General features: G+C 40.2%; 1 protein-coding gene and 1 long non-coding RNA gene across 3 annotated transcripts in view; one reads left to right on the forward strand and one right to left on the reverse strand.

Moving 5' to 3' along the window:
* Window positions 1-551: 551 nt before the first annotated feature.
* RBBP8NL (RBBP8 N-terminal like) overlaps window positions 552-25,276 on the forward strand; it is a 31,774-nt gene continuing 7,049 nt past the window's right edge. For both annotated transcript variants that reach the window (XM_072110959.1, XM_072110960.1), the window contains exons 1-10: window positions 552-707; window positions 8,044-8,176; window positions 14,697-14,739; window positions 14,925-15,020; window positions 15,187-15,299; window positions 16,504-16,588; window positions 19,117-19,274; window positions 20,805-20,881; window positions 21,198-21,355; window positions 23,571-24,375. In XM_072110959.1, the coding sequence (XP_071967060.1) occupies window positions 8,080-8,176; window positions 14,697-14,739; window positions 14,925-15,020; window positions 15,187-15,299; window positions 16,504-16,588; window positions 19,117-19,274; window positions 20,805-20,881; window positions 21,198-21,355; window positions 23,571-24,375 (1,632 nt within the window). In that variant the 5' untranslated portion in view covers window positions 552-707; window positions 8,044-8,079. The remainder of the gene's footprint in view (window positions 708-8,043; window positions 8,177-14,696; window positions 14,740-14,924; window positions 15,021-15,186; window positions 15,300-16,503; window positions 16,589-19,116; window positions 19,275-20,804; window positions 20,882-21,197; window positions 21,356-23,570; window positions 24,376-25,276) is intronic.
* Window positions 14,806-25,208, reverse strand: LOC140064253 (uncharacterized). Its single transcript, XR_011847740.1, has 3 exons — window positions 25,071-25,208; window positions 19,144-19,223; window positions 14,806-15,111 (listed from the first exon to the last, which is right to left on the reverse strand). It is a non-coding gene; the product is annotated as an uncharacterized lncRNA (long non-coding RNA).

Here is a 25,276-nt window from a genome sequence, read left to right on the forward strand (position 1 = left end):
GTTATGAGCTTCATCTTGTTCTGCGCCCTTAAAATCAGTGCACTGGGCTGCAGGATGGCGGGCTAGGTCAAAGGCTAACGTAGGGTTAGGGGAGCAAACTTTTAAGAAAGCAGAGAGGCAAAATAGCTTGTTTCCCAACATTCTCAATCTTCAAAATGACAAATGTATATAGTTACGTAGTGAAAAGTAGTCGGAATGTGTCACTTCATAAATGTGGAAGATAAAACAGAACCATATGGGTTATTACCAGGAACAAGGTGGATGGACAAAACTCCAGCACTTACTTTTTGTAGTGAAGTGAAAAAACTGTTTAATGTATAGATTGGATCCCCTTGGAACAAACATTCACACTTGCTACAAAAGTCTCCACCTCTTTATTCCCATACTACAATCGTATCTCTATTTAATCCAGCACTATACAAGTTCTGCAGCTTTGTTGAGTAACCGCCTGACCGGTCTATCCACTTTGAATATGGTTTGCCTCGTTCCTGCTCCAAGGATGAAGGAACTTAAACCTGTTGAACAGGTTTGTCAAAAAGAAAGAAAAAAAAAAAAAGAAAAAAGACAAATTTATTTTATTTGTGTGTTTGGTGTCTATGCGGTAGGACTGCTGACTGATATCAGGCTTTGTAGACTTTTTCAATATCCCAAATTTGATGGTGGACACCAAGGCCTGTGGGACTGGAGCTTTCTGCCAGGAGAGATATGTAAGTAACATGAGTGCTTCGTATGTGCAGTTACTGTCTGCAGCTACATTGTGGCACAGGAGGGGATAGTGTGGCAAGATACACGGGGCAGCAGGATGGCAAGGTGTTCCCTTGACTGTTTGTGGTAAGATCTCTGATATAGATATAAAATGGAGAACTTGGACCTGTAGACCATGGTATACAAGGGGATCAGTAAATAACCATGTTAGAGCTATTGTTATTATTGATCTTTGTGCTCCGGCATACACAAAGGGTTGTTAGTAGTAGACGTTGTGCTATGTATCTATTCTTTGGGAAAATGAATTTAGTGTTAGCCAAGACCAAGAAAGTTATGCAGTCGATAAAAATTAGTATAAAATGGGGAGTGAAAGAACAAACCTTTTGCCTTCAGTAGAGTTAAGCTGCAGTACCAACTACAACCCATAGAAAGGTGCGGCACTGTTTCTGGAAGCATGTAACCGCTTTCCAGCAGTAAAGAGTTAATGACTGTGTATGTTAATAATAGGCATGTGACTATACAGACTCTGCGGTTGGCAATGAGTTCTCCAGTGTTACCCCACAGGAATGCAGGAGTATAGGTCGCCACATAAGAGGAGCTTTGTACTCACACACAGAGCAGGTGGAATGTCGCTGCAGGAATGGCATTGACCTGCCACCCAAACAGGGAAAGAATGAATAGTCTTTGTCTGCAGGTCATTAAAACATAATCAAAGAAATGTGAAGAAACATTCTAACAAATATAAAGTACACCATGGTTTCACAACCATGACTGTAGATATAAGGGGCATTGGCAAGATTCAGCTCAATCAATGAAAGGCTTTTATTGGAAGGCACATTTCTTGGTATGGTTAAAAATATTTAAAGGAATTAATGGTTTAAAGGAACACTCTAGGCAGAACATATTGGGGCAAATTTACTTACCCGGCCCATTCGCGATCCAGCGGCGCGTTCTCTGCTCTGGATTCGGGTCCGGCCGGGATTCATGAAGGTAGTTCCTCCGCCGTCCACCAGGTGGCGCTGCTGCGCTGAAAATCACCTCCACGCGCCGGAATGCACCACCTCGGACCAGGTGAAGGTAAGCGGTCACCAAGCGACACTTTTTCGGGTTTTAAATGCGGCGGTTTTTCCGAATACGTCGGGTTTTCGTTCGGCTACGCCCCCCGATTTCCGTCGCGCGCATGCCGGCGCCGATGCGCCACAATCCGATCGCGTGCGACACAATCCCGGGGCAATTCAGGTACAATCGGCGCAAATCGGAAATATTCGGGTAACACGTCGGGAAAACGCGATTCGGGCCCTTAGTAAATGACCCCCATTGTGCATGTTTATTGCAGTGCCTAAGGTGGTAGATCACACCATGCTGTGTAATGGCTAAGTAGAGATGTATATAAATCTTCATATAATTTTCAATAGGTTCCTTGTAATACTCATTTGTCCTTGTGTTGGCGCTGCAGGTGAAATAAAAAAGGAAATGATGGAATTGCAAATGATACAGCGGCAGCACTATAAGATTTTAATGGAACTGCAAACTACACTGCAATAGCTCCTTTAAGATTTTGATGGATTTTAAGCCCATCAGTAACTTAAAGGAAATCTACGATCAAAATCAAGCATGGATAAACACTTACTCATTAATCTAGGCACAGTTACTGTGACAATCTTCTTATATTTGTTATGAACAGCCTTCTTCCTTCTATAATTAACTTTTAAAATTATGATAATGAGCCTGAAGGGCCCCTGGGGGTGTTACCAGAGGTGCCCCATGCTGCAGATTCACAGGCTGTTACAGTGTGCAAGGAGCTCTTAGCCCTCCCACTGTGTGCTGAAACTTCCTCTGCTGCAGTGAGATTACATCAGGCAGTGAGAGGGGAAAGTGTGGAGCAGGAGCAGAAGGGAGGGGAAGACAGTGTAACAGACTGTAAAGCCAGATAAAATAGGGGCTAGGGTAGCCCCTTAGGCTCATTAACATAATTTTAAAACTTGATTTCATAAAGAAGGCCTAAATAACAAATATAAGATTACCACAGTCACAGTGCCTGGATCTTTGAGTAAGTGTCCCTGGTTTATCATGATGGATTTTTATGGTAGATTTCCTTTAATATCTTGCCCCTCTCACATTACACATTACAGCTGATCACTGATAAAAAAAAAACAGCATGCAATTTGTGTTGTAAGGTTAGCTGCCGTAAATATGTGGATTATCCTGGTAAAATTTATTATTATTATTAATAATAACATTCAATTATAATAAATAAATAATCAAATTACTGCGTAATATGTATCTGCGGTCCTGTCACTGTTCATCATTTGTGTGTTTGATTTACTATGATTTAACGATTTACTGCCATCTTAAAACTTCTATAAATTGCATGTAGATTGATCTTTCTGAGAGCTGACAGTCTATTTTAACTCATGATACAGATTGAGTAAGTAACTTGTTCTGGAGGAAAGAGCTAGATAAGGGGAAAAAGAAGCACTCTGGTTGGAAAAAATACATGGCAAATTAGTTATCATTTGCTTACCATTGTACCAAGTCTATTTAGAGTACATTTATCATGTTAAAAGGAGTTTTCCATGAATATTGAAATGGTTAAAAAGGACCCATACTTACACCGCTCCAGCTCTTGGTTCTCACATCACTGATGTGTTTTCGGGCCAGTGGCAGACCAGAGGTTCCAGGGGGGTAACAGGACGCCCTTCATCAAATGATGGTCTCCTCAGACAAGGGGACAAAAGTGATGTCCTATGGTCTGACAATGGCACTCAATGTTTGAAGTGGGTAAAGTGACTGCTGAACCTCCATCCGAATGCAGGCCCGAAAACTGAAAGTTCTAGAGCAACATAGGAACAAGGAGCCAGAGTGGGGTCAGTATGTGTTCTTTTATTATGACCCTAGACCAGTGATGGCTAACCTATGGCACTGGTGCCGGAGGTGGCACTCAGAGCCCTTTCTGTGGGCACCCGGGCTATCACCAGAGATGACTCCAGGTATCTTCCTGCAGTCCCAGACAGCCCAGGACTTGCTGTGTACAGAGCTATTTTAAAGTGACAGCTCTACCTGGGATTATTTTCTGCTTTATTGGTGCCTCAGGTGCTGGTATCAATGAAAACTGTGACAGAGAAGGGAGTATAAATCACACATTACATTTCCGTGTTGGCACTTTGCGATAACTAAGTGGGTCTTGGTTGTAGTTTGGGCACTCGGTCTCTAAAAGGTTTGCCATCACTGCCCTAGACCCTTTGGGTATTTTCCATATTCATGGAAAGGCTATTTAAAAAAATAATAATATAATCACAAAACTGCTGTAGCTCTGTGCACCTCTCTCTCTTTCTCTCTCTTGCCAGCAGCACTAAGTGGTGAAAAATAATCCTTCACTTTTCAAATAGGAAAGTATCATATGTAGAAGATAGAGATTCTCTGTCATGTTTGAAAACCTCCTTTTGTAAATATATGCACTTCCTGTCAGTGATACAGATCCATGTCATCCCCTTTCTTTCCTGGTTCTTATACATCAAGCTGTCCATCGAGGGTATAGGTGGATGATATTCTCCATATTTATTACTGTGTTGTATTCTGAAATGCACAGTTTTATGCACAGTTTAAGTCTTCTTCCAAACTCCCTGCTTACATTTGATTTGAGCTATCCAATTTCTATTATATACCACTAGAAATAAGATTAAAACATGAGTAAGTACAAACCTGTCCATTCCCATGGAGAACCAACTCTTCCCCCCTGTTGGTCCTTACAATCTCTATGTACATGCTGGCATTTGGCATGTGACCATTACTATCACTGGCCACTGTGTCATATGCTGTATTATTGGCCTCATGGCTCCATTCACAGAACTAATTCCAGTTACAGGGCATGTGACTATGTGACCACTGGCAGCCATCTGGAACAAAGTTGCTGCTCTTAATCGCAAAAGGAATGGTCAACGATGTATTTATTTCTGTATTTGTTTTATCTTATTTATAGGGGTTTAAACAACTTTTTAGAAAATGCACACCCCCTTTAAATATTAAAATTCTGTCTAACTTCACCTACCACTAGGGGGAGCTTATTGCAAATTCTGTTATCATTTAGTATGCTGTTAAAACAACCACCTCTAGTGGTCATCATGGGTGGACAGGATGTAACTGTTTAACTTTATGCATGTGTCAGTGTAGGGAAATTGGGACCAGGTATTATAATAGTGGATCTTTATTCTACAAAGATTTTTAATTCTAGAGAAGTATTATAAACAGTAACTATGGTCCAGCCGCTTGTAATGTATCAGGTAGTAGTGACCAGGTCACATACTGGTAGAGCAGAATGTTTTGCCTCAGATATTACTCATACAACATTTAGTTATCTCTGGTTTTTACACCAAAGAATCTGTGTATTTAATGAGCAGTAATATCTATAGCCTTATAGTCAAAGAAGGGCACCTTGTATAAGGTATATAGTAAAGAATTAAATGCGTATTTCCATCTGGAACATAGAATATGCAATAAATGTTCACATCTATTTTGAGAATTTGGAACCCTCAACTCACTAGTCTTGGAGTTGCAGTGAATGGGATAATGGTCGTACATTATTGCCTCTACTCAGTCAAACAGAAGCTTAGCTGCAATTCCCAGGGCTGACCACCGCACACACACACACAATGGAGATGTACTTCTGGCTCCATTCACTGTTATTTGAGTGCCAGAAGCTGCAGCTGATCAATGAGAGTCTTGTGTATCAGGTAACTACAAATGATATTGATGAACTTTCCTATGAACAGATTATCATAGGAAAACCATTGTTAACAGGACAACCTGAAACAATAGACGGTTGTCCAAAACTGGATTTTGGCTTTGTTGTGCCTTGGGCAAAAGTTAATATGTCCCTCACATTGCCTTGACACCAGTAGAGTAGCTTGTTGCCACCACTCCGACACCCACCTTTTGCCCACAATATGCCTCAGCTGCTGTACAAGTCTGATGCTCCTTTGTGTGTGCAGTTCAACAGTAATTAACTTTAATTGATGACCCAGAATTTCAGTCGTGCATGCTTCTTAGTTATTTAGAGATGTTAATGTCTTACATTTGTCCTCAACCCACAGTAACACTCGTAACAGAGCTATAGGGCAGTATACTTAGAGTTTTCAGAACTCAGCTGTGCATCATGCTAGGTATATCTGGTCATGCAGTACTTTGAAAACCAATATTACAACATTACAGGTCATAATGTCCAGCAGGTGAACACATGTTGTTATAGATATTCACTACCGAACAAGCTTGGGGCAAAGATCATGCGTGAGACTTGAATGAAGCGAGTCAGAACTTTGGAGCCACGGTGGCAAGCTCATTTTAGAAAACAGTCAAGCTTTAAACAAAGCCAATTTGACCTTTCTAACAAAAACTGAACCTGACAAGGTAAGGGTACATTCACACGTGGTATGCCCTCCGTGCGGGCATACCGCCGTGGCTGGAGAGGAGGAGGAGGTGACCCCTCCTCCCTCCATAGAGAATAGTGGCACACGGCCACACACACGACGAAAGATAGAGCATGCTCTATCTTTTTGCGGTGTGCGGCCTGGAACGGTGCCGCCCTGCCGCTATTGCCGTCTATGGGGACGTACATGCGGCCATATGAATGAGCCAGGTGCTTTATATCATGTCAGGGATGCCTTGACATAAAGAATGGTGACCTTCATCCAATATGTTGGATAAGTGATTTGGAATCGAGGGACAGAGAGTTCGCCATTGAAATCACATACCAGCTTTGCTTCTCCACTGCATTGTTGACCACCTGGTCCTCCAACGTCACCACCGGTCTTCATTGAAAGGACACGCTACTTTAATCTCTACATCAACCATCATGTGATGGTTGCGGCCGGATATACGGCCGGATTTTAGCTCGTGGCCGGATATACGTCCACATGGACAGCATTTAGCACGCTGTGGCGGGACGGTGCATGTTCTATCTTTTTCCGTGTGTACGGCCATAAGCTATCTTCTATGGAGAAGGGTGTACACAAGACAGGCTAAGTTTGTTTGAATGTAGACTTTTAATGAGCTAAGTCTTAAACATCCCTCTATCAAGGCTGGCCTCCCCCTTTCCTATCATAGATGTAATTTATTAGTCCAATACCTATCAGAATGATCAAAAACATGGAATCAGACATCATAGTTAGCACTGATATTTATGTTGGGGAATCTCCAAGAAGTTTGGTACAGAACAATTTTAGTGGGATTACTATAAATATGAGGTGTGGTTAACCTTTAATTCTCACAAGTTCAACCAGACAGTCAACATAAAGTGAAATAACAAGTTCTTTGCTATGTCAGCCTTCTTTACAAAGGGTCAAATGACACACAGGGTGTAAAGGACAAATACTCACCTGCTCTATACAGCTTAGAGTCATAACTCAGATAATATTTCAACATGATCATTGGGACTTCAGTTTCACTAAAGAAAACAGATTCTTGAACATGTTTCAAAAGTATTCCTTCCAATTTCCTTAGTCTGATATATCAAATAGAACAATACATACAGCAAGACGGGTACGGTTTCAAAATTTACTAATATACATCTGTTAAAAATTCTGCACTGCTTTCTTGACATGTAAAGTGAAGCCTCTTGTCTTCTACCTCATCAGCCACACATTCCTGTCCATAGAATGGCTGCAGATGTAGGGTCATGTGATCCGTCTGTCCATGAACAATTGCCCTGCCAGAACCGCTTCCAGTGCAGAACTATTAATAGATGTACAGTATATAGGTAAATTACCTAATATCCTGTCCCACACATTTGCACACACATAGAAAAACATGAGGTAAAGTGGACAAACATGAAGTATAAAAACATATAATCCCTTTCAAATATTCAGGTATTATGGTACCATTCAATACAACCATAAAAAGGGAGAAAGGAAAAATAAAAGGCAATTGTAAAAATGATTGGCACTCTCCCCAGCTTGTTAATACTCAAAATTCCTGGCAACGTAGCAGGGTCTCCACCGTACACATTCATTTCAGAAACAGGATTCCCATGAGCATTTGCTGAGTCAGTAGACCACAAGGAATCAGACTTTTATTAGACATTTCTAAATGCAAGTGAAAGGAATTATAGCAAGGTGAGAAATAATAGAGATTGTGTCACCCGGATATTTTCCAAAAAGAAAAAAAAAAAACGCCCACCACAATACTAGTCAAGGGAGTTTGAGAACACAACTTCTTCTAAATTCACAAAATAAAGGTTCATACAGTGTCATAAGTTTATAGGCAGGTCAATAAGCAGGTTTACACATATAGAACAATGGTATAGTTTGTGAGGTAAATATTTTTTCCATCCTTTTCTATTCTAAGGGCAACAACTGAATGGTTGTAAACCAGAATCTGTGAATGAGGAGTGTGACGTGTCCAAGTGTCAATATGGCAAGCGAATGTTTTACCGAAGCACTACACAGACTGAAGGAGATCCATGACAAGGAAGTATTAGGTGAGCATAGATATGTGGTTACAGGAAAGCTGGGGTCCTGGGTTCAAGTCCCAGAGGTCAACATCTGCAAATATGTTTGTATGTTCTCTCCCTACTGTGTGGGGTTTCTCCGGGTCCTCCGGTTTCCTCCCACACTCCAAAACATACTGGTAGGTTGATTAGATTGTGAGCCCCATTGGGGACAGGGACCAGTTTGGCAAGTTCTGTGCTTAATCTGTGTGCACTATATAAATAAAGGAATTATTATTATTAAGTTATCACATGGTCAGGTGTGAACATCACATGAAAGGATACTTTTGCATTTTATTTTACATTTTTACCACATATTTTTTCAAATATTTGTATGCTCCAATGCAACTCAAAAAGAATCAATTTTGTATATAGCCCTAAAAATTTACCATGGAAATACACAAGTTTGTGTGGGGGAGTTACTGGAGAGTTGCAGCCTTTTTTATTCAAGATGTGTGGAAGCAAAAAGGTGATTGCTAAAGTGAATACCATGGTAAAAAAGTGGAATATCACACACTGAAGCCCCCCACTGTACAGGGATCTGCAGCTTTCCTCTTCAATATATTTATACATATTGTAGGGGTTCAGCTCACTGGTCAGAACAAAGACAGTTCACAGAGATACGGAGACAGACTTGTACTGAATTGGTGCGTCTTCCAGTCTTTATTAGCAGTTGCAATCACAGGCCCAAAAGTTCATAACAGGAAACAAAAGAGCTGCCCGTCTTGGCGCTAGCTAACACAGTAGATTTCCCTCTCTAGCTACTAAGCACACAAAACAAGCTGAGTGGCAGTCTGTACCTTTTTGCGGTTGCCTCCTCTCAGCCTCACCTCTAGCTCTGATCAGAGAGACCCTCCATGGTGCAGCTAGGGTTATAAAGCCCTGGTCCAGGTTCAGGCTAACAAACTGCACGAAGGCTGCCCCAGAACCTGGAATAATCATCAATGGCCAACCCTTTACCAAAACCTAGCTGGAACATAGATGCCATTGATGACCTTTCCAGCCACTGACTTACAATATATGTATACACTTTGTTATAGGATCTAACAGCTTTATTTACCACTTCCAGATTCATCTCATGATTTGTCTTGTCTTTCAAGGACAAGTTAAGACACGTTTGTGAACCATGAGAAAAATGTCCTGGGAAAGAGAGCGTAATGGGCTGTGTTGGTTAAACTAGTAAGGCTGCTGGTGAGACCACATTGTTCTTCTGTGCGTTTAGACAGGTTGGAGAAGAACAGCTCATGAACAGACTTGTCTCACCACTTAGTCACATGATGTTTGGAGGCTGGTGATTTTTTTTTACTAGAAATACACAATTATGTTATTGTTTCATAGCTTTAAGAGGACAGTCTTCTGCCAGAAGTCTCCAACCTGTGGCCCATCAGCTGTTGCAAAACTGCAACTACTCCCATCATACCCTGACAGTATGGTATTATAGGTACCCTCTCTGAATAATAAATATGCAACAACTATAGAACCACAGTGCAGACCACTATTTAGCACTTGGTAAATCCCCTCTATATTATAGGAGGCTGTGCAACTTGCCATTCTGTATTCCAGTTACTCATTATTTTAAAGATATTTGTTCGCAGACTGGAAATGTACAGAACTAACATTTCTTTCCATTAGTTACAAAAATCAGTGCAAATGTGACAAGGAGTCATGACAGTCAAAAAGAAAAGTTGAAGCAGCTTCTCTCAATGATATGTTCTCACCAATTATTATCTACACCTGCTTTTGAATTCAGAAACTGCATCTGAAAACCTGAACGTTTGAACGCACCCTAAGGCCGGGGCCACACAGGGCGCTTTGTCTGCGCTTGCAAACGCAAACGCAGACAAAGTCGCGCCCACCGGGGCGGGCCTCGGCTCGATCGCCTGCGATCGGGAACGAGCCGCCGGTGTTTTGCGTGAATTTAACGCGAAACACCGGCGGCTCGTTCACGATCGCAGGCGTTTCCATAGAAACGCCGATGCGGTCGGGCCGAGGCCCGCCCCGGTGGGCGCGACTTTGTCTGCGTTTGCGTTTGCAAGCGCAGACAAAGCGCCCTGTGTGGCGCCGGCCTTAGGGTGTATCTATACAATGTGTTGTGTTGCGTTTTTGGATGCATTCCATAGGCTTCAGCCTAGATCACATACTAAGGTTAAATTGCGTTTTAGTAAATGCTGTGGAAACGCAATGTAACCTTAGCATGTGATCAAGGCTGAAGCCTTTGGAATGCCTCAAAAACGCTTCAAAAAATGCGACTCAACGCAACATGTGAATGCGCCCTTCGGCCGGTGACACGTGTTGCGTTTTTTGTTGCATTTTTGCATCCTTGAAAAACCATATTTGCATATTGCTTTTTCAATGGGTTTTAGGTTAAAGTGTCTTAAGTTGGTGTTTTCTACTCTGCGTTTTTTTGTCTGCGTTTTTGAGGGACGTTTTCATTGGGCTTTGGAAAGCGGTTGCGTTTTTGAAAACGCATGCGTTTGTGGTCTGCATTTTGAAATGTGTAGGATGCAGGTTTATTTCCATTTTTAGATGTAAGGTCTTTCTTTTGTACAGTATACTTAATCTCAAACCATACAGATACTTTAGAATCTAACTTCGGACCCAGAATTGAGCAATAATGTAACATCTGTGCCCGTTCAGGCTTCAGCGCAATCCTCGGTTTGTAAAGGATATGCTGATTTTGCTCTTAGGTCACGTTCTGTCCTTGCTAGGCTGAAGACTGCTTTAGGCTGGGTTCAATCACGTTTCTTGCATCCGCCTGTCATATTCTAATATGTATACGTTTAAAAATTGACAAAAACTGATGCATTTTTTGTCATCCGCCTACGTTTATTTGACGTATATGCATACGTCACATCCCTTTGGGTCCGTTTTTGCACTTTAAAAACATATACTTCCTGCACCTTCTGAAGCCAAAAGGATGTGATGGATTGATACATACACATGAACACGTTCTGCATACGTCATCCATAGACCAATGTTAAAAAAAAGTATACGTTTTTAAAAATTACATGAAAAACGCAGCAGCTTACGTTTTTCTCAACCAAAAAAAAGGTACAGACGCACAGGACAACAAACGTACACGTGTGGGCATTCGTGTCCATGTCCATTAATAAATACACCGTAGAACACATTTAGATACGTACTTTGCAGTCAAAAAAATGTATCTGTCAGGTGGATGCAAAAAGACATGATGTGAGCCCAGCCTTACTCCTTTCCTGGCTTTCTTAGTTGATATTCCCTACACCCATCTATCTTCAGTGGATTTGCTCTAGTGTGGAAAAAATTAAGTTAGCTGAGATGGACAAAATGTTCCTCCACTCACACTTCCTTGCTGGTTTGGTTTGTCTGGATGCCAGAGAGGTGGTCCAATTGACTTCTGGAACGAGACTGTGACTTTCCAGTTTTGCCTGCTATTTCCCCTGTGCTTGCTATAAGTCTTACTGGTGTTTATCTTGACTTCTGTATTTCAGATTCCATGACCAATCATGGGAAGGGGATTTAGCCTTATTGCTCTGTCCTTTCAGATCATCCAAGCTATTCCCTCACTGGATTACACACAATTTACACCTAGTAAAAATACAAAATAAGCAAGTCTTTTATGCCAAAACAGTGGCATAGATAGATCAATAAATTCACCCATAGACTATTTTTTCAGTTTACAACTATAAAAAATCTCTTTATTATTAAGATTGTTGAGAGTTTGGCATTATATGGTGACACATTCACCCACATGCGATACTAGTTTAACCCCTTCTGAGGATCATTCAGAATAACAATCAGACCAAACCATCTTTTCCAGCTTCATCAAAGTCCCGTTAGGGGGTTTTTATTGATGACCATGGGTCTTCCTTTACTACATGTCTATCCATAGTCTTGTTGACTGTGGATTACAACACTGTAATAAAATCCCTTTCACCTGAAATCAACTAGACATCACATCACCTGAAACAGAAGAAGGTACATGGAATTTAACAAGTATTTAGGACTTTTTTCAATGTCAAATTTTCTTAGATCACAAACAAAGTTTAAGTTGAAGTGCAAATAGCTGTTGAAATTGTGTAAAAAGGCACAAACCTGACAAACAGGTTTGTCACGTGTCACAAGATGTTGAGGCATAGAATATTTTCTTGTTAATGAGAAGACGTTTAGCAAAGTGTGTGGCACAGAGCTTCAAACACAGGAGGTATAAAAGCTGTTGCTGTATAACACATGATGCGCCCATATCATACACTGGGAAATTAAAGTATTCATTACAGACTTGAGAAAGCTTTGTAAAGCAAACAGTTGTTTTCTGAAACCTGCCCCTTGAGCTGGTATCAGTCAATCCTGTAACATTTCTGCAGAAGTATACCTTTGTTTAGAAAAGATATTGAACACTACACCCTGCAGTCATTTGCTGGTCATCCATATTTCTCCAAAAATTAGAAATCTTCTGGGGTGCCCATGTTACCCCAAAAGGTCTAGTTAAGGTTTATTGTGGATAATAACATATATGTAGGTTCTTTTTTCTTTTAGGACAGTTTACAAATAACCGATTAGATCTTATTGCTGAAGTTTCATGTAGGGTCTGAGTACCAGAACATTTTCCCACTCCATATCAAACATTAAATTCGAAATGTTAAGAACTTGGAAGGAGAAAACTCACATTGGATAGTATGCGTTCAATAAATATTGTGAATGGTTCTAGCATCATACCTGCCTTTCTGTGGCTATCCTAAAGGATACTCCATTGTCCTAAAAGACCCCCCTTATAAAAACTTTTTCAAACTATTAATTTTAGTCTTGTAAAGCCTCTGCTAATTGGAGTGTCATGGATGCTACTAATATCAGAAAATGGACAACTATGAAATCCAATCCCATTTTGAAATGACTTCCATTAATTCTAAGAGATCTCATTTTCTCGCAGTTCCAGTTCAGATATAGGGAGTACGGAAAGTATTCAGACCCCTTTAAGTTTTTAACTCTTTCATATGTCTTGAACTGAAGAAAGGCTTTCATCGGCACACTCTGGCATAAAGCCCAGACTGGTGGAGGCTATGGTGATAGTTGACATTGTATCACTTTTTGCCACCTCCCTACTGCAACTCTGGAGCTCAGCCACAGTGATCTTGGAGTTCTTATTTACCTCTCTCATCAAGGCTCTTATCCCACGATTGCTTGGTTTGGCTGGACAGCCGGGTCAAGTGTGGTTGTCCCAAACTTCTTCCATTTAAGGATTATGTAGGCTTGAGTGTTGCAGAAATTCTTTTGTAACCTTGGCTAGTTCTGTGCCTTACCACAATTCTATCTCTGAGTTTCTTCGGCAGTTGCTTGGATCTCATGATTCTCATGTGCTCTGACATGCAATGTGAGCTATGAGTTCTTATATAGACATGTGTTTTTCTTTCCTAATCTAGTTCAATTAGTTTAATTATCAAAACTGACAAGGCGGACCACACTTGTTCACATTTTTAAATGTTTTCATGTTGTTGTCTTGTGGTGTAAATTTATTAATAAGGGATCTTGTATTTCTTCATCCTAGTTGCATGCTTTTGCTTTCTTGTATTACAATAAAATTAGTTTAATTAAACACAGATAGAATCCAATGAAGGAGCAGCACCATCTTAAGCAGGATCAGAAGGAAATGGACAGCACATGAGTTAAATATGAGTGTCACAGCAAAGGGTCTGAATACTTATGACCGTTTGATATTTCAGCTTTTCTTATTTAATAAATCAGTAAATTATCTAGAGTTCTGTAGAATGTTTTGATCTTACCCAATTGGCTGCAATGAAACAAAGAGTGAAAAATTTAAAGGGGTCTGAATACTTTCCGTACCCACTTTATATCGGATGACAACTCTGAATATCAGTCTGCTCTTGTTATAGAAAATGTGGGAAGCTTTGAATGATTAAAAAGTAGAACAAAGCCTCACAATGACTGATAATGTTCCTCATGGAATTGTATATGGTGAATTTCAGTGCTGTGTGGACTTAAGGTTACAACGTCTTTCTGGCCTCCAGGAACAAAGCTGTTGCTCTAATTATTAACCACTCCTTAGATAAACAAGCAAGAAAATCTGCTATAGACTTCCAAGTGTACAATGTCTACTCACCTGCCATATGGCGACCCAATAAACCATAACATTTGGAAAGTTTAATGTGGGTGACTTATACTATTAACCAAAATGATTAAAACAACTTGTATTTTCTCTATGTGTTTGCGTGGCTTTCCTCCCACACTCCAAGACATACTGGTAGGTTGATTAGATTGTGAGCCCCATTGGGGACAGAGACTGATTTGGCAAACTCTGTGCAGTGCTGTGTAATCTGTGTGCGCTATATAAATAAAGGGATTATTAATATTATTATTAAAGATGATATGACCATCAGTAGAAATCATAAGGCACAATCACGCAAAGCCCACTCAAATTAGGCTGTAGAATCAAAATAATGTCTACAGTCTGCTCTTGTGGGCCGTGTTTAACAATTATTTGAACTTAAATAGAAGTTAATTATGTATTCTTTTTCAGGTATGCAAACAAAACTCACAGAATTAACAATGGAAAAGTGTCGGTAAGTAAGGCTTACATAACGAATGACATAAAATTTACATTGTCAATGGAATTTTTAATTGATACGTTGAAACTGTGAACTCTGTTCTTTACTTTTTTAATGGAGGTAAGGAGTGGAGGTTTGAACGGTAGTGTGAATAATGCCTAAACACAGTAAAACGTTGATGATTTTTTTATCAATTTTAGAGACTCACAAAGGATTGAGGAGCTATTTTCTAAAAACCATATATTAAGGGAACAGCATAAGGTGCTGAATGAAAATATAAAGGTGCTTGAAAATAGGTGAGTTTGCTGTTCATCTTCATCAATATGCCAAGTGTTGGGCTTATTTGCTATTCCAGTTGCTTGTCGTCACTGCTCTTTACATATTAATCTATACATAAAAAAAGAGAAATAAACCTATTGATATTTAGCATCATATATCATGTATTCTGGTTTGGTTATTCAGACTGAGAGCTGGTCTGTGTGATCGATGCACAGTGACCCAAGAAATAGCGAAGAAGAAGCAACAAGAATATGAAAACTGTCATTTTCACAATCTTCAGCAGATCTCATCTCTTAGTAAGTACAGTATGAGGATTTGGATTCTATACTGTAAGATTACCATTTTTTCTTCTATATCCCTAAAATACAATCTAGTTTTTTCTCCTTATGAATAGATTTGAACATATTCTTTAAGAGGCATTTTCCTTACTAAGACTCCTTTATTGTGGCTCAGCTGCCTATAGGAGGGTTTGATTTCATAATGTAATAATAAGAACTCCTTGATATTTGGCTGTTTAATGGACCACATACCAAACTAAACTTAAGAGATGGCAGCTGGACTTATACTGCATAGCAAAAAATGACTATAGCTTTGTCACAATTTACATGGTCATAACTTAGGATCCCTTTAACATACCCAGGTGATTTTGAGACTGTTTTTCCATAACTTTATGTACATTATGTTAATTGTAAAACCTGACTGATATGTCTCATGTTTTTTTATTAAATAGGGAAATTTAGAGAAAAGGTATATACTTTATTTTTCCATGTAAAGTGGGTGTATTGAGATCGTTTGTTCAAGCTAATCCACTGCAATACTGATGCAGTGACAGTCACAGTCAGATCATGCCCGTAACAGGATTTGATATGTAATGGCATTGGGCAGCCACTGGGTTCTTCATCTAACCCTGAGGCTGATGAAGTGGGATAGGAGGCAGATGACCCTTACATGTCCCGATCATCCTTGGTCTACAGTGATCACGTCTGTGACTACACTTATCTCCACTCCCAGGTATAAGAGGAGCGTGGCAGCTGTAATTTACAGCTGACACCAGTGGGATGTGGCATCAGCTCCACTTGTAGGCTGGTGCCATGACCTGGATGTTACAGTACCGCAGTACTATTACATCCGTTTAGAGTAAGGAATAAATGTGCTAAGCCATCTATAGAGTAGTACACAAGAGCGTACTATTCACAACAGACTCTAGGGATCCATTGATTTTGTGGAAAAATTCAAACATTGTAGTATAATAATTGACAGAACAAAAGTAATGAATGTGAACTTGTCTGATATCATTCTGTCAACCAGTCACAAAGTCATCCAGAAATGAATAGTTCCTACTCTTTCCTGTCACCAGGTGAAGCAACATATTAGAGCTCAGTGTGTATGTAATCTAAGTCATTCGGGGTAAAATAACTAATTAGGGAACTAATCAAGAAACCAAGTATCAATGTACAACATAAAGATTCAGATGTAAATCTTATTTTTTTCCATTTACAGCTAATGAAATTAATTTGTTAAAGGAAGAGAACAAGACATTGCTGGATGAGCTGAGGAAAATCAAATCCATGGAGATTAATTCCAGGTAATAATTTTTCGGTGCTTGGATTGAAAAATACACTTCAACAATGTGCTCTCCTACCAGTGCCTCTTCAAAAAGGCAGGGGTTAAGACCTTTGCTCTGGTTGAAAATTTGCCTAAATTTGCCTAAATATTTAATAGTTTTTATAATTTAATAATTGTCTCCAGTATGGTAATAATTAGAACTCATCTACAGCTTTTATTGTATGTGATGAATCAGCAAATTTGGATGTAGACATAACAATTATCTGTAATATGGTAATTTGGAAACAGGCAATAAGATGGAAAAAGGAAAGGACAGATACAGACACTGAACCCTAAAACTAGACCCTCCCCCCAGCTGTGCCTACCTACTTGCCTAGGTGACAACTGGTCAATGTTCCCTTCCTGGGAAAACACAGAGACAAACAAACATGAAGAATGGTCATACAAATACTGGTCAAAACCAAGAGGATGATGTAGTACAGAAGCAAGAGACAAACGCGTGGTCAGAAGACAAGCAAGGGTCAAAAGATTAAAAAATATGGTTCAGTAAATGCTACCAAGCTCCAAAGAAGACATGTAGCAAGCACTTGACAATCCTCTTGTGAGATATTAGAGTTCCCTGACATCCAGACAAACCAGACTAGCAGGGGAAGAATGTGAATGGAGCAGCCAACTGTCCATCACAGTTAGCTTAAAAAGAATTTAGTATATGTATGCAGTATTTTACACCAAGCACACTTACATGCTGGTGTGTGTGCCATGAAACAGGATTCAGTCTTCATTTATCTTCTAAAGGACTAGTTTTGGAGAAAATCATCTTTTAAAATTATGCAAATTAGCTAAAGAAGCTCCTGTCTACATCACAGAAGCCCCTTCTTGCGTCATCTTGAGCTAATTATGCACAACTCTGTACGGCGTTACTGCCTGCCTCCTTCCTCCTTTCCCCAGCCAGTGAGACTGTGATGTCAGACAGAGGCAGTAGTTGCTTCTGTGACATAGACAGGAGCCCCTGAGGCTCATTAGCATAATTTTAATAAATGATGTTTTAATAACTAGATCATTAGAAGATAAAGAAAGAAAAGATCCTGTTTCAGTTGGCACACACAAGCGTGTAAGTGTGCTTGGTGTACATTACTGCATCCATGTGGTAGATTTCCTTTAACTGTCTGCAGCCTAGAACAAGAAAAGAGGAAACAGACGCGTGGTGGAAATCAATTAAGACAGCCAAAAGTGAAATAAGGCAATGTTCTCACTAGTGCAGGACAGAATGCAAACTATGTACAAAATCACATTCAGTTTTGCATCTACTGCTGTACTTTATGGATAATGGACAGAGGATGGAGCTGAAGTCCAAACGGGCACAGATGTCACATAATCTTTTTGCACTGTTAGGGTTGATTTCAATAATCAGGGTATTGTATGCAGTTTTCAAAGCCCAAATCATTGAATTGAAAAACAGGAGGAGGCTTAGCATTTGTCATTTTCCTTCCTTCCTATTACGATCCAAAAGAGTTTCTGAGCGCTTTTCTTGAGATTTAGTTTTAAAATCCATCCTGTTGGTTGATTAGAGATGAAGACAAAGGGACGTCATCATGTCCTGCTCTGTCTCCACTGTGGGCCAGAACACAATTCATACTGATCTGACTAACACATTGGTATAATATAACAATACATAAGACGGGGGGGGGGGGTCGGGGTTCACTAGAGATCCATTTGGTCTGTATCATGGTGACATACTCCTCTGGGCTAGTTCTGTCATAGCTACACTGATCATAGCCCAGGATTTGTCTGTGGGAACTTACCAGGTATATATCCATATGTTAACATATAACAATTAGAAGACAAAGGGTGTGCGCAGCTTAAGCTTAACAGGTTCCACCAGTTTGTAGGGGCCCACGTTTCTCTCCAGTCTAATCACTTTGCTTCCAGTTACTTTGACAATTTCATTAATAACTACTTTCAGTTGCTTGTTCGGAGCACCTTATGTTTAGGGAACAATGTTTGTAGGTAGGTATTTTAACATGGGAAATACACAGCATAACTCAAAACCACACCATAATGCAAATCTGTATTACAGACTACCATTGACAGAAGGTCAACTAAGCCCCAGGACTAAATGTTTCTGTAATCAACCTAGGCATCAGGTCATAGATGTAGCTGATGCCCATGCATCTCCCATATCTATCCCCTTGCCTATGACTTTGTTCTTAAATCATTGTAAGATTTTGGCAATACCACAAGGTCACTAAGGTTTCCTTATGGTGCAAAAAAACTTTTAGAGAGTGATATGGTGGAAAAAAGATTACTTGCTACCATTGTAAAAAAAAATCTAACACGTAGGGAGACAATGTAGTGACAACTATGATTACAAGTTGTGGCATCACAAGGTGCTTGCAATGTAGATGGTTTTCCAATCAACTATGATTGTGTGCCATATAATAATGTAATCTCATACAGCATTGTAATGCAGCAGAATAATGTAATGGATATAATAATGTAATATAAAGTAAATCAAAAATAACACCTGTTCCATTTCCATGTTTTTAGTGAGAAGAGTATATCTAGGAGTCTTACCCCTGAAAATAATGTAATCGCTGAGGCACAGCAGCCTGGGCTTTCCACAACAAATCCGAAAAACACAGCTGAAAAGGCTTCTAAAGACAGAGAAACACCAGAAATGATCCCAGAACGTCAAACACCAGAAGGTCACTCTCCATCTCATACCGTACTGATTATTACACATTATAATAACAAAAATAAGCTCCATCAGCCTTGCAGGGTTTTTGCCTTCTGGATCAACGCAATATAATGTATAGGTTGGACTTGATGGACTGATATATTTTAGTAACCTATTTTACTATGATACTATGATACATCTGATCCAACTGCCATGAACTAGCGGTTCACTTTATCTGAACCCTTTGAACTGAACTACTCTCATATTGGTCATATAAGGTCACTGTCAAATTAGGATAATAGCTGTCAAAAATGTTTCCCTGCTCATTTTCAGGGACATAAATACATAACAGCTGCTATGGGGTCCACAATGTCAGGGGGCCCACCATCTGGGGTACTGGATGTGAATATGCTGTATGTGTGCATTTGTAATGTGTACATGGTGTACCGTATTTTCCGGGCCATTAGGCGCACCGGAATATAAGGCGCATCAGTCCGATGCGCCTTATATATGGAATTATTCCATATATAAGGCGCATCGGACTGAAAGGCGCAGGGTGGCCGGGGGCGTGTCGGAGTTCCGGGGGCGTGGCAGAGCGTGGCAGAGCGGAGACGGAGCGACCGGAGAGGTGAGCGGGGAAGGGGGTCCTTTCAGGGGGAGGATGGCAGCGGACCATACTTACATGAGTCCCCACTACCGGAGACAGCAGATCTCCTGCGGGAACTGCAGACCGACGCGGCAGAAGTTGTTCGTGCCGCGTGGTCTGCAGTTCCCGCTGGAGATCTGCTGTCTCCGGTCTCCGGTAGCGGGGACCTATGTAAGTAGGGTCCGCTGCCCTGCACCATACATAGGGCGCACCGGACTATAAGGCGCACTTTGGATTTCTAAGGAAATCCTAGGCTTTTATGTGCGCCTTATAGTCCGGAAAATACGGTATGTCTGTGTATATAGTACTGCATGCATATGTATATAAGCATATATGGTGTTTATATACAATGTTATCAGAAGTTCACTATGGGGCCCTGCTTCTCCTAGTTAAGCCACTGCTCATCCTGCATGCTAAAATCAAACATGCCTATACCTTCTTTTGTTTCCTGACATTGATTTCCCACCATACACATAGACAGTGGAGACTGCAAACAAATATAGTATTAATAAAACAGGACATATATTGACTAAGGCTACATTCACACGAACGTATGGGGACGTATATACGGCCGACGTATATACGGCCGATATACGTCCCCCATACACTTCTATGGGCGCACGGCACCCTACGGGAGCGGTACGGTGCCGCACACGTGCGGCACCGTACCGTTCCGTACCCGGGAAAAAGATAGGGCCTGTCCTATCTTTTCCCGTAATACGGCGCCGTGCGCCATAGGTTGCTATGGAGAGGGGCGGGGGTGAGCTGCGCTCACCTCCTCCTCCTCTCCCCGTACACTGCCGTTGCCCGCTACTGTACGGTACGGGCGGGCAACGGCAGTGTGAATATAGCCTAACTGTAATTTGATGAAGTTATAAAGCTTTGATCATAAATTTTCTGTGTCTCTAACAGGTGCTGCCGTCTTGAGATTGTCACCAGCAGTGAAGCATATGCAGGGACTGGAAGATGAGGCTCGCCAGGCTGATATGGTATGATATTTGTGACACCTATCGATGCCAATATTTTGTTGCATCATTCCTCTATATGACTGTGTCTTATAGAAATGGTTTATTGAGCTACAGGTCAGAGGCAGGATCAAACAAAGCCCCTGTAAGCATTCTGCTGGCAGCCATAATACACTGCATAATACTCTTTTACACTGCAAAAGAGTAGAAAAAAATAATACATATTTATAAGAAAAACATTAAAAAATACAAATGAGTTTGCTATGGTTGAAATCGACTAATGGGTATGTGAAGCTTTGGGCTGTTTCCAAATGTATCTTAACTCTTTCTTATTTTCCAGAATATGTCTGGGGTGCAAAAACTGTTTCTAAGTACACATAAACAGCAAAGAATATCCAACCAGCTTCATGGGACCATTGCTGTAATGAGACCAGGAGCCAAGAGTGGACCTAATGTGGAACCGTCCTCCATCCATAAACGCAGCCCAAACCATGAATTGTAAGTCAATCGCCTGATATATTGTGGCACTGTGTGGGTAAATTATAGGAAAATTAAAGGCTGACTAAAATATTAGAACTCTATTTTAATTCCAATACTTTTGACACATAATTGCACTAAATCTGCTTGTTTTTCTTTTTTCCTACTTTTTGTTTCTCAAGTACATGATGTTTTATTGTTCATTTTCCAGATGTTCCGTGCAACTTTTCACTTATGCATCTTATTTTTCTCTATTTTTGCTACTTTTCAGATGCAAATGTGCACCTGGTCCAGGGCAGGTGCAGAGTGAGGTTTTATTTTCTTGTACGCTGTTTTAACATGTAAATTGGAATTAGGTCACAAGCTTTAAATCTTATACATTTTTGTGTTTTATACAGTTTATTGAAATGTATAGGTTACTTCTAAGGGTGGGGTCACAAGTGGTGTTTGTGATGTTTTTTACACGTTACCACATGTGTGGTGGTTAGAAAGCTTTTTTTATTGCTGGATATGTAAGCAGCTGTAAAAATGTTAACATAGGTGCTTACACTTCCAACAATAATAATTCCTTTCTTTATATAGCGCAGACAGATTCTGCAGCGCTGCACAGAACTTGCCAAATCAGTCATGAATAGAAACGCTTTCAAACCAACCCAACGCATGGTAACATGTAAAACACAATTGTTTCTGCAATGTATTTCAAAACAAATCACGACTGCCACATGTGACTGGACCCTCATACGTCGTCATCTCTCTGGGGTCTGACTAGAGTGCTTAAAAAATTGAGGCTACAGACTCAAATCCAACATTTACAGTAGTGTCCACTTCTGTACATAACCCCTCACATGGCTTATGTCCATGTGGATTTGAGACATTTGCAGAAAACCACCAAACCACACCAAAAAACAAAGATACATCCCCCCCCAATGTCATTAATTTGTTGCAGTCCTATCAAACAGCAATATGGTATTATGTAACCATATAGTTCCTGTTTCATAGTATAGGACAACACAAGGTAGTTTTTACTTACATGATCAGCTACATTTTATACTTGAAGTTTTGAATTTATAAATAGAAATGGTTTCTGAGAAACACTGATCACTACTAAAGACAAGTCTATATAGGAGCTGTTTACTTTTTGTACCATTCCTCATAACTCTGCACCACTTCTAAGATATTCCTCCTGCATAGTGCTTTCCTATCCCTCATTGTACAGTCTCACAATGTCCAAGGACACAGACCCAATTGGTAACACTCAGTAGTCATAAATTTCTAGTAATAATGCAGTACAGTAAAACAAGTTCTATTCATCAAAAATCTTTTCTAAGAAGTATTTTACTCATTTAGACATGTCAGGTGTTTTAAAGGGAACCTGTCACCAGAGACCTCATTTTTCACTAAAGACAGATTGTAAAAGCCCATGACACCAGCATTGCAAATATGGCTTTCTGCCTTTTCTAAGCATTTGCATTACAATATAATTGTGTGTTATAACTTACATTGTTCCATGCCAAAATTCTGGGGTAGTCACAGGGGCTGGACTTTGGTTTGGATGCATTTCAAAAAACAACATGTGCCTTGTCTGTGTTACCCACTCCTCAGAGCTCCTGTACAACTCCTCCCTCCTGCTCCTTCACAGAGCTCACAGCCTGGTCAGCCTGACATCAGTGGGGGAGGGACACAAACATGGAGACAGCCTGCAGCTCAAACAGGTCACATGTTGTTTTTTGAAATGCATGCAAACCAAAGTCCAGCCCCTGTGACTACCCCAGAATTTTGTCAGGGTGCAAGAGTAAGTTATTACACACAATTATATTGTAATGCAAATGCTTAGAAAAGGCAGAAAGGCAGATTTGCACTGCAGGTGTCATGGGCTTTTACAATCTGTCTTTAGTGAAAAATTAGGTCCCTGGGGACAGGTTAAAACTAAGGGCTGCATAAAGGCTACCAGGACATATATTGATGGTCCCCACACAATTTAATGTATCTAATCTTTCATGCAAAAAATTGGCAGTCCTAAAGGTGTAGCATTGGTTCTGGTAACTATGTGATTTGTAATCTTTTTTCTCCAGCAAATCACATCTGCAGCCTAGTCTGTGAGCTTGGTAATTTTAGCCACCATTTAAGACATATTTGACAGAAAAACACCCATAAAAGTCAGGAGTGCTGTCAACTATGTAAACTCCATTTATATGTATTAATCTATGATCCATGAATTTGTTTATCTTTTTAACAGAAATTCCAAGGAGCTCCCTGTGGAAACATGTAGCTCCCCTTTCCCACTTGAACCCTTAAAACATGTCCTATCAGAAGAACAATTTTCTCTTTTGAAACAACACTATGTTATAAAGCATCTGGCACAACATGCTCCTGGGTTACAGAATGAGGGGGCACCTCATAAAATATTGGACAAGCATCGGCAAACTCCTTTAGAAAGAAGACGACCTGAAGATAATTGGGAAGAAAAGGTAACAATGGCGGAGCTACAAGGAGCTGTGTTATATGTGAGAGAGCAAGGGCTGAAGAATAGAATAAATCAGGTGACTCAAAGAGAGAAACTTCACTACCTATTAACCAAGCAAACCCAAGGACTTAGGATACCTAATTCAAGAGTAGATGTCCCTAAAAGTCTAAGGGAAAGCCAAGAAGACAAGGAAATGTCCCTGATACAAGCTTTACGTGGAAACTGGGCCAACAGCAGGCAAATAAATAGCCAAGAGATGGCACAAGACTGGGAAGAGAAAGATGCAAAATATGCAGAGGCTGAGACAAGAGCTGAGGAGCAGGAGGAATCTCCAGATAAACCACTTGACCTCTCTGACACCAGAAGAAGTCAGTGCACCTATCAAAATGACATCAAGAAACAACAAAGACATAGTTATGAAGGTTGTATACAAAGCCAGACATCTGGAAATAACACCTCACCTATCATAAAGGCATCAAACTCTGACTGTATAAATGGAAGCGGTCCGGAAGATACAATGGAGGATAGGAGAACAAATGAGAAAGATGCAGAAGAAAACACAAAAGATAAAGTGATCGTAAGTTGTCACATGTCCATTATATACACATAAGGCCACTACCATAAAAGAACAAAGAGCACAGCACAAAATACAGGCACACAAATGACTAATATAGTGCAGCACAAAATATAATTCTAAAAACATGAAACAAATACCAAAGAATGATATATAAAGATGTGAGGACAATTCATTATTTCTTACTACTAATTCAGTACTCCACTGTCCTAGCACAGGAGTTCCACACAGCTGAACTGGAACTAGGAAATCTTCCGAATTACTGTTTCGGAGATGCTCTTACCTAGGTGTCACTTTTTGACCATTGTCAAAGTCATCTGATTCTTGAACTTAATGTATGTCAAATAGGTTGGATTTATATCTAAACTTGTTGTTTTAGGGATATATAATGTCAGATTGTACATGTTGCCGTTAAGTTTAACAGCTTTATTGCACCTGAATGCTCAAACACAATGCTACCTGAATGCTGGAAATGAAATCATCTTTACATACAAATGTAGAGGGAAGAGAGCAGTCCCAGGACAAAAATCCAATAGCTAAGGCTAAGGCAGAGGGTGCATGCAGCTAGCAGCCCTGGTGCAGGGTTTCACAGTCAATCAGCAAAGTAGTAGAAGCAGCAGGCTTCATGACAAAAAAAAATTGATCCTCATTTTACTTGGAATGCTGCTGCTTCTACTTTGCTGATAATCTTTACTTACCATCCCATTCCACCACAGTTCCAACAGTGACCACAACACAACCACAGCTGTTGTGTCATGGAGTTGCGTGCTGCTTGAATCATTGAATTTGATAGCCCTTTCTAGAGTCCTTAATGACACAATGACACAGATCCTTGGATTCCTATCACAAGAAAATTAATAAAAGTCAAAAATAGATACATTTATTAAAAGTTATTACATGCACT

This window comes from Engystomops pustulosus, chromosome 6 (assembly GCF_040894005.1).
Source record: "Engystomops pustulosus chromosome 6, aEngPut4.maternal, whole genome shotgun sequence".
In the NCBI taxonomy this organism is placed as follows: Eukaryota; Metazoa; Chordata; class Amphibia; order Anura; family Leptodactylidae; genus Engystomops; species Engystomops pustulosus.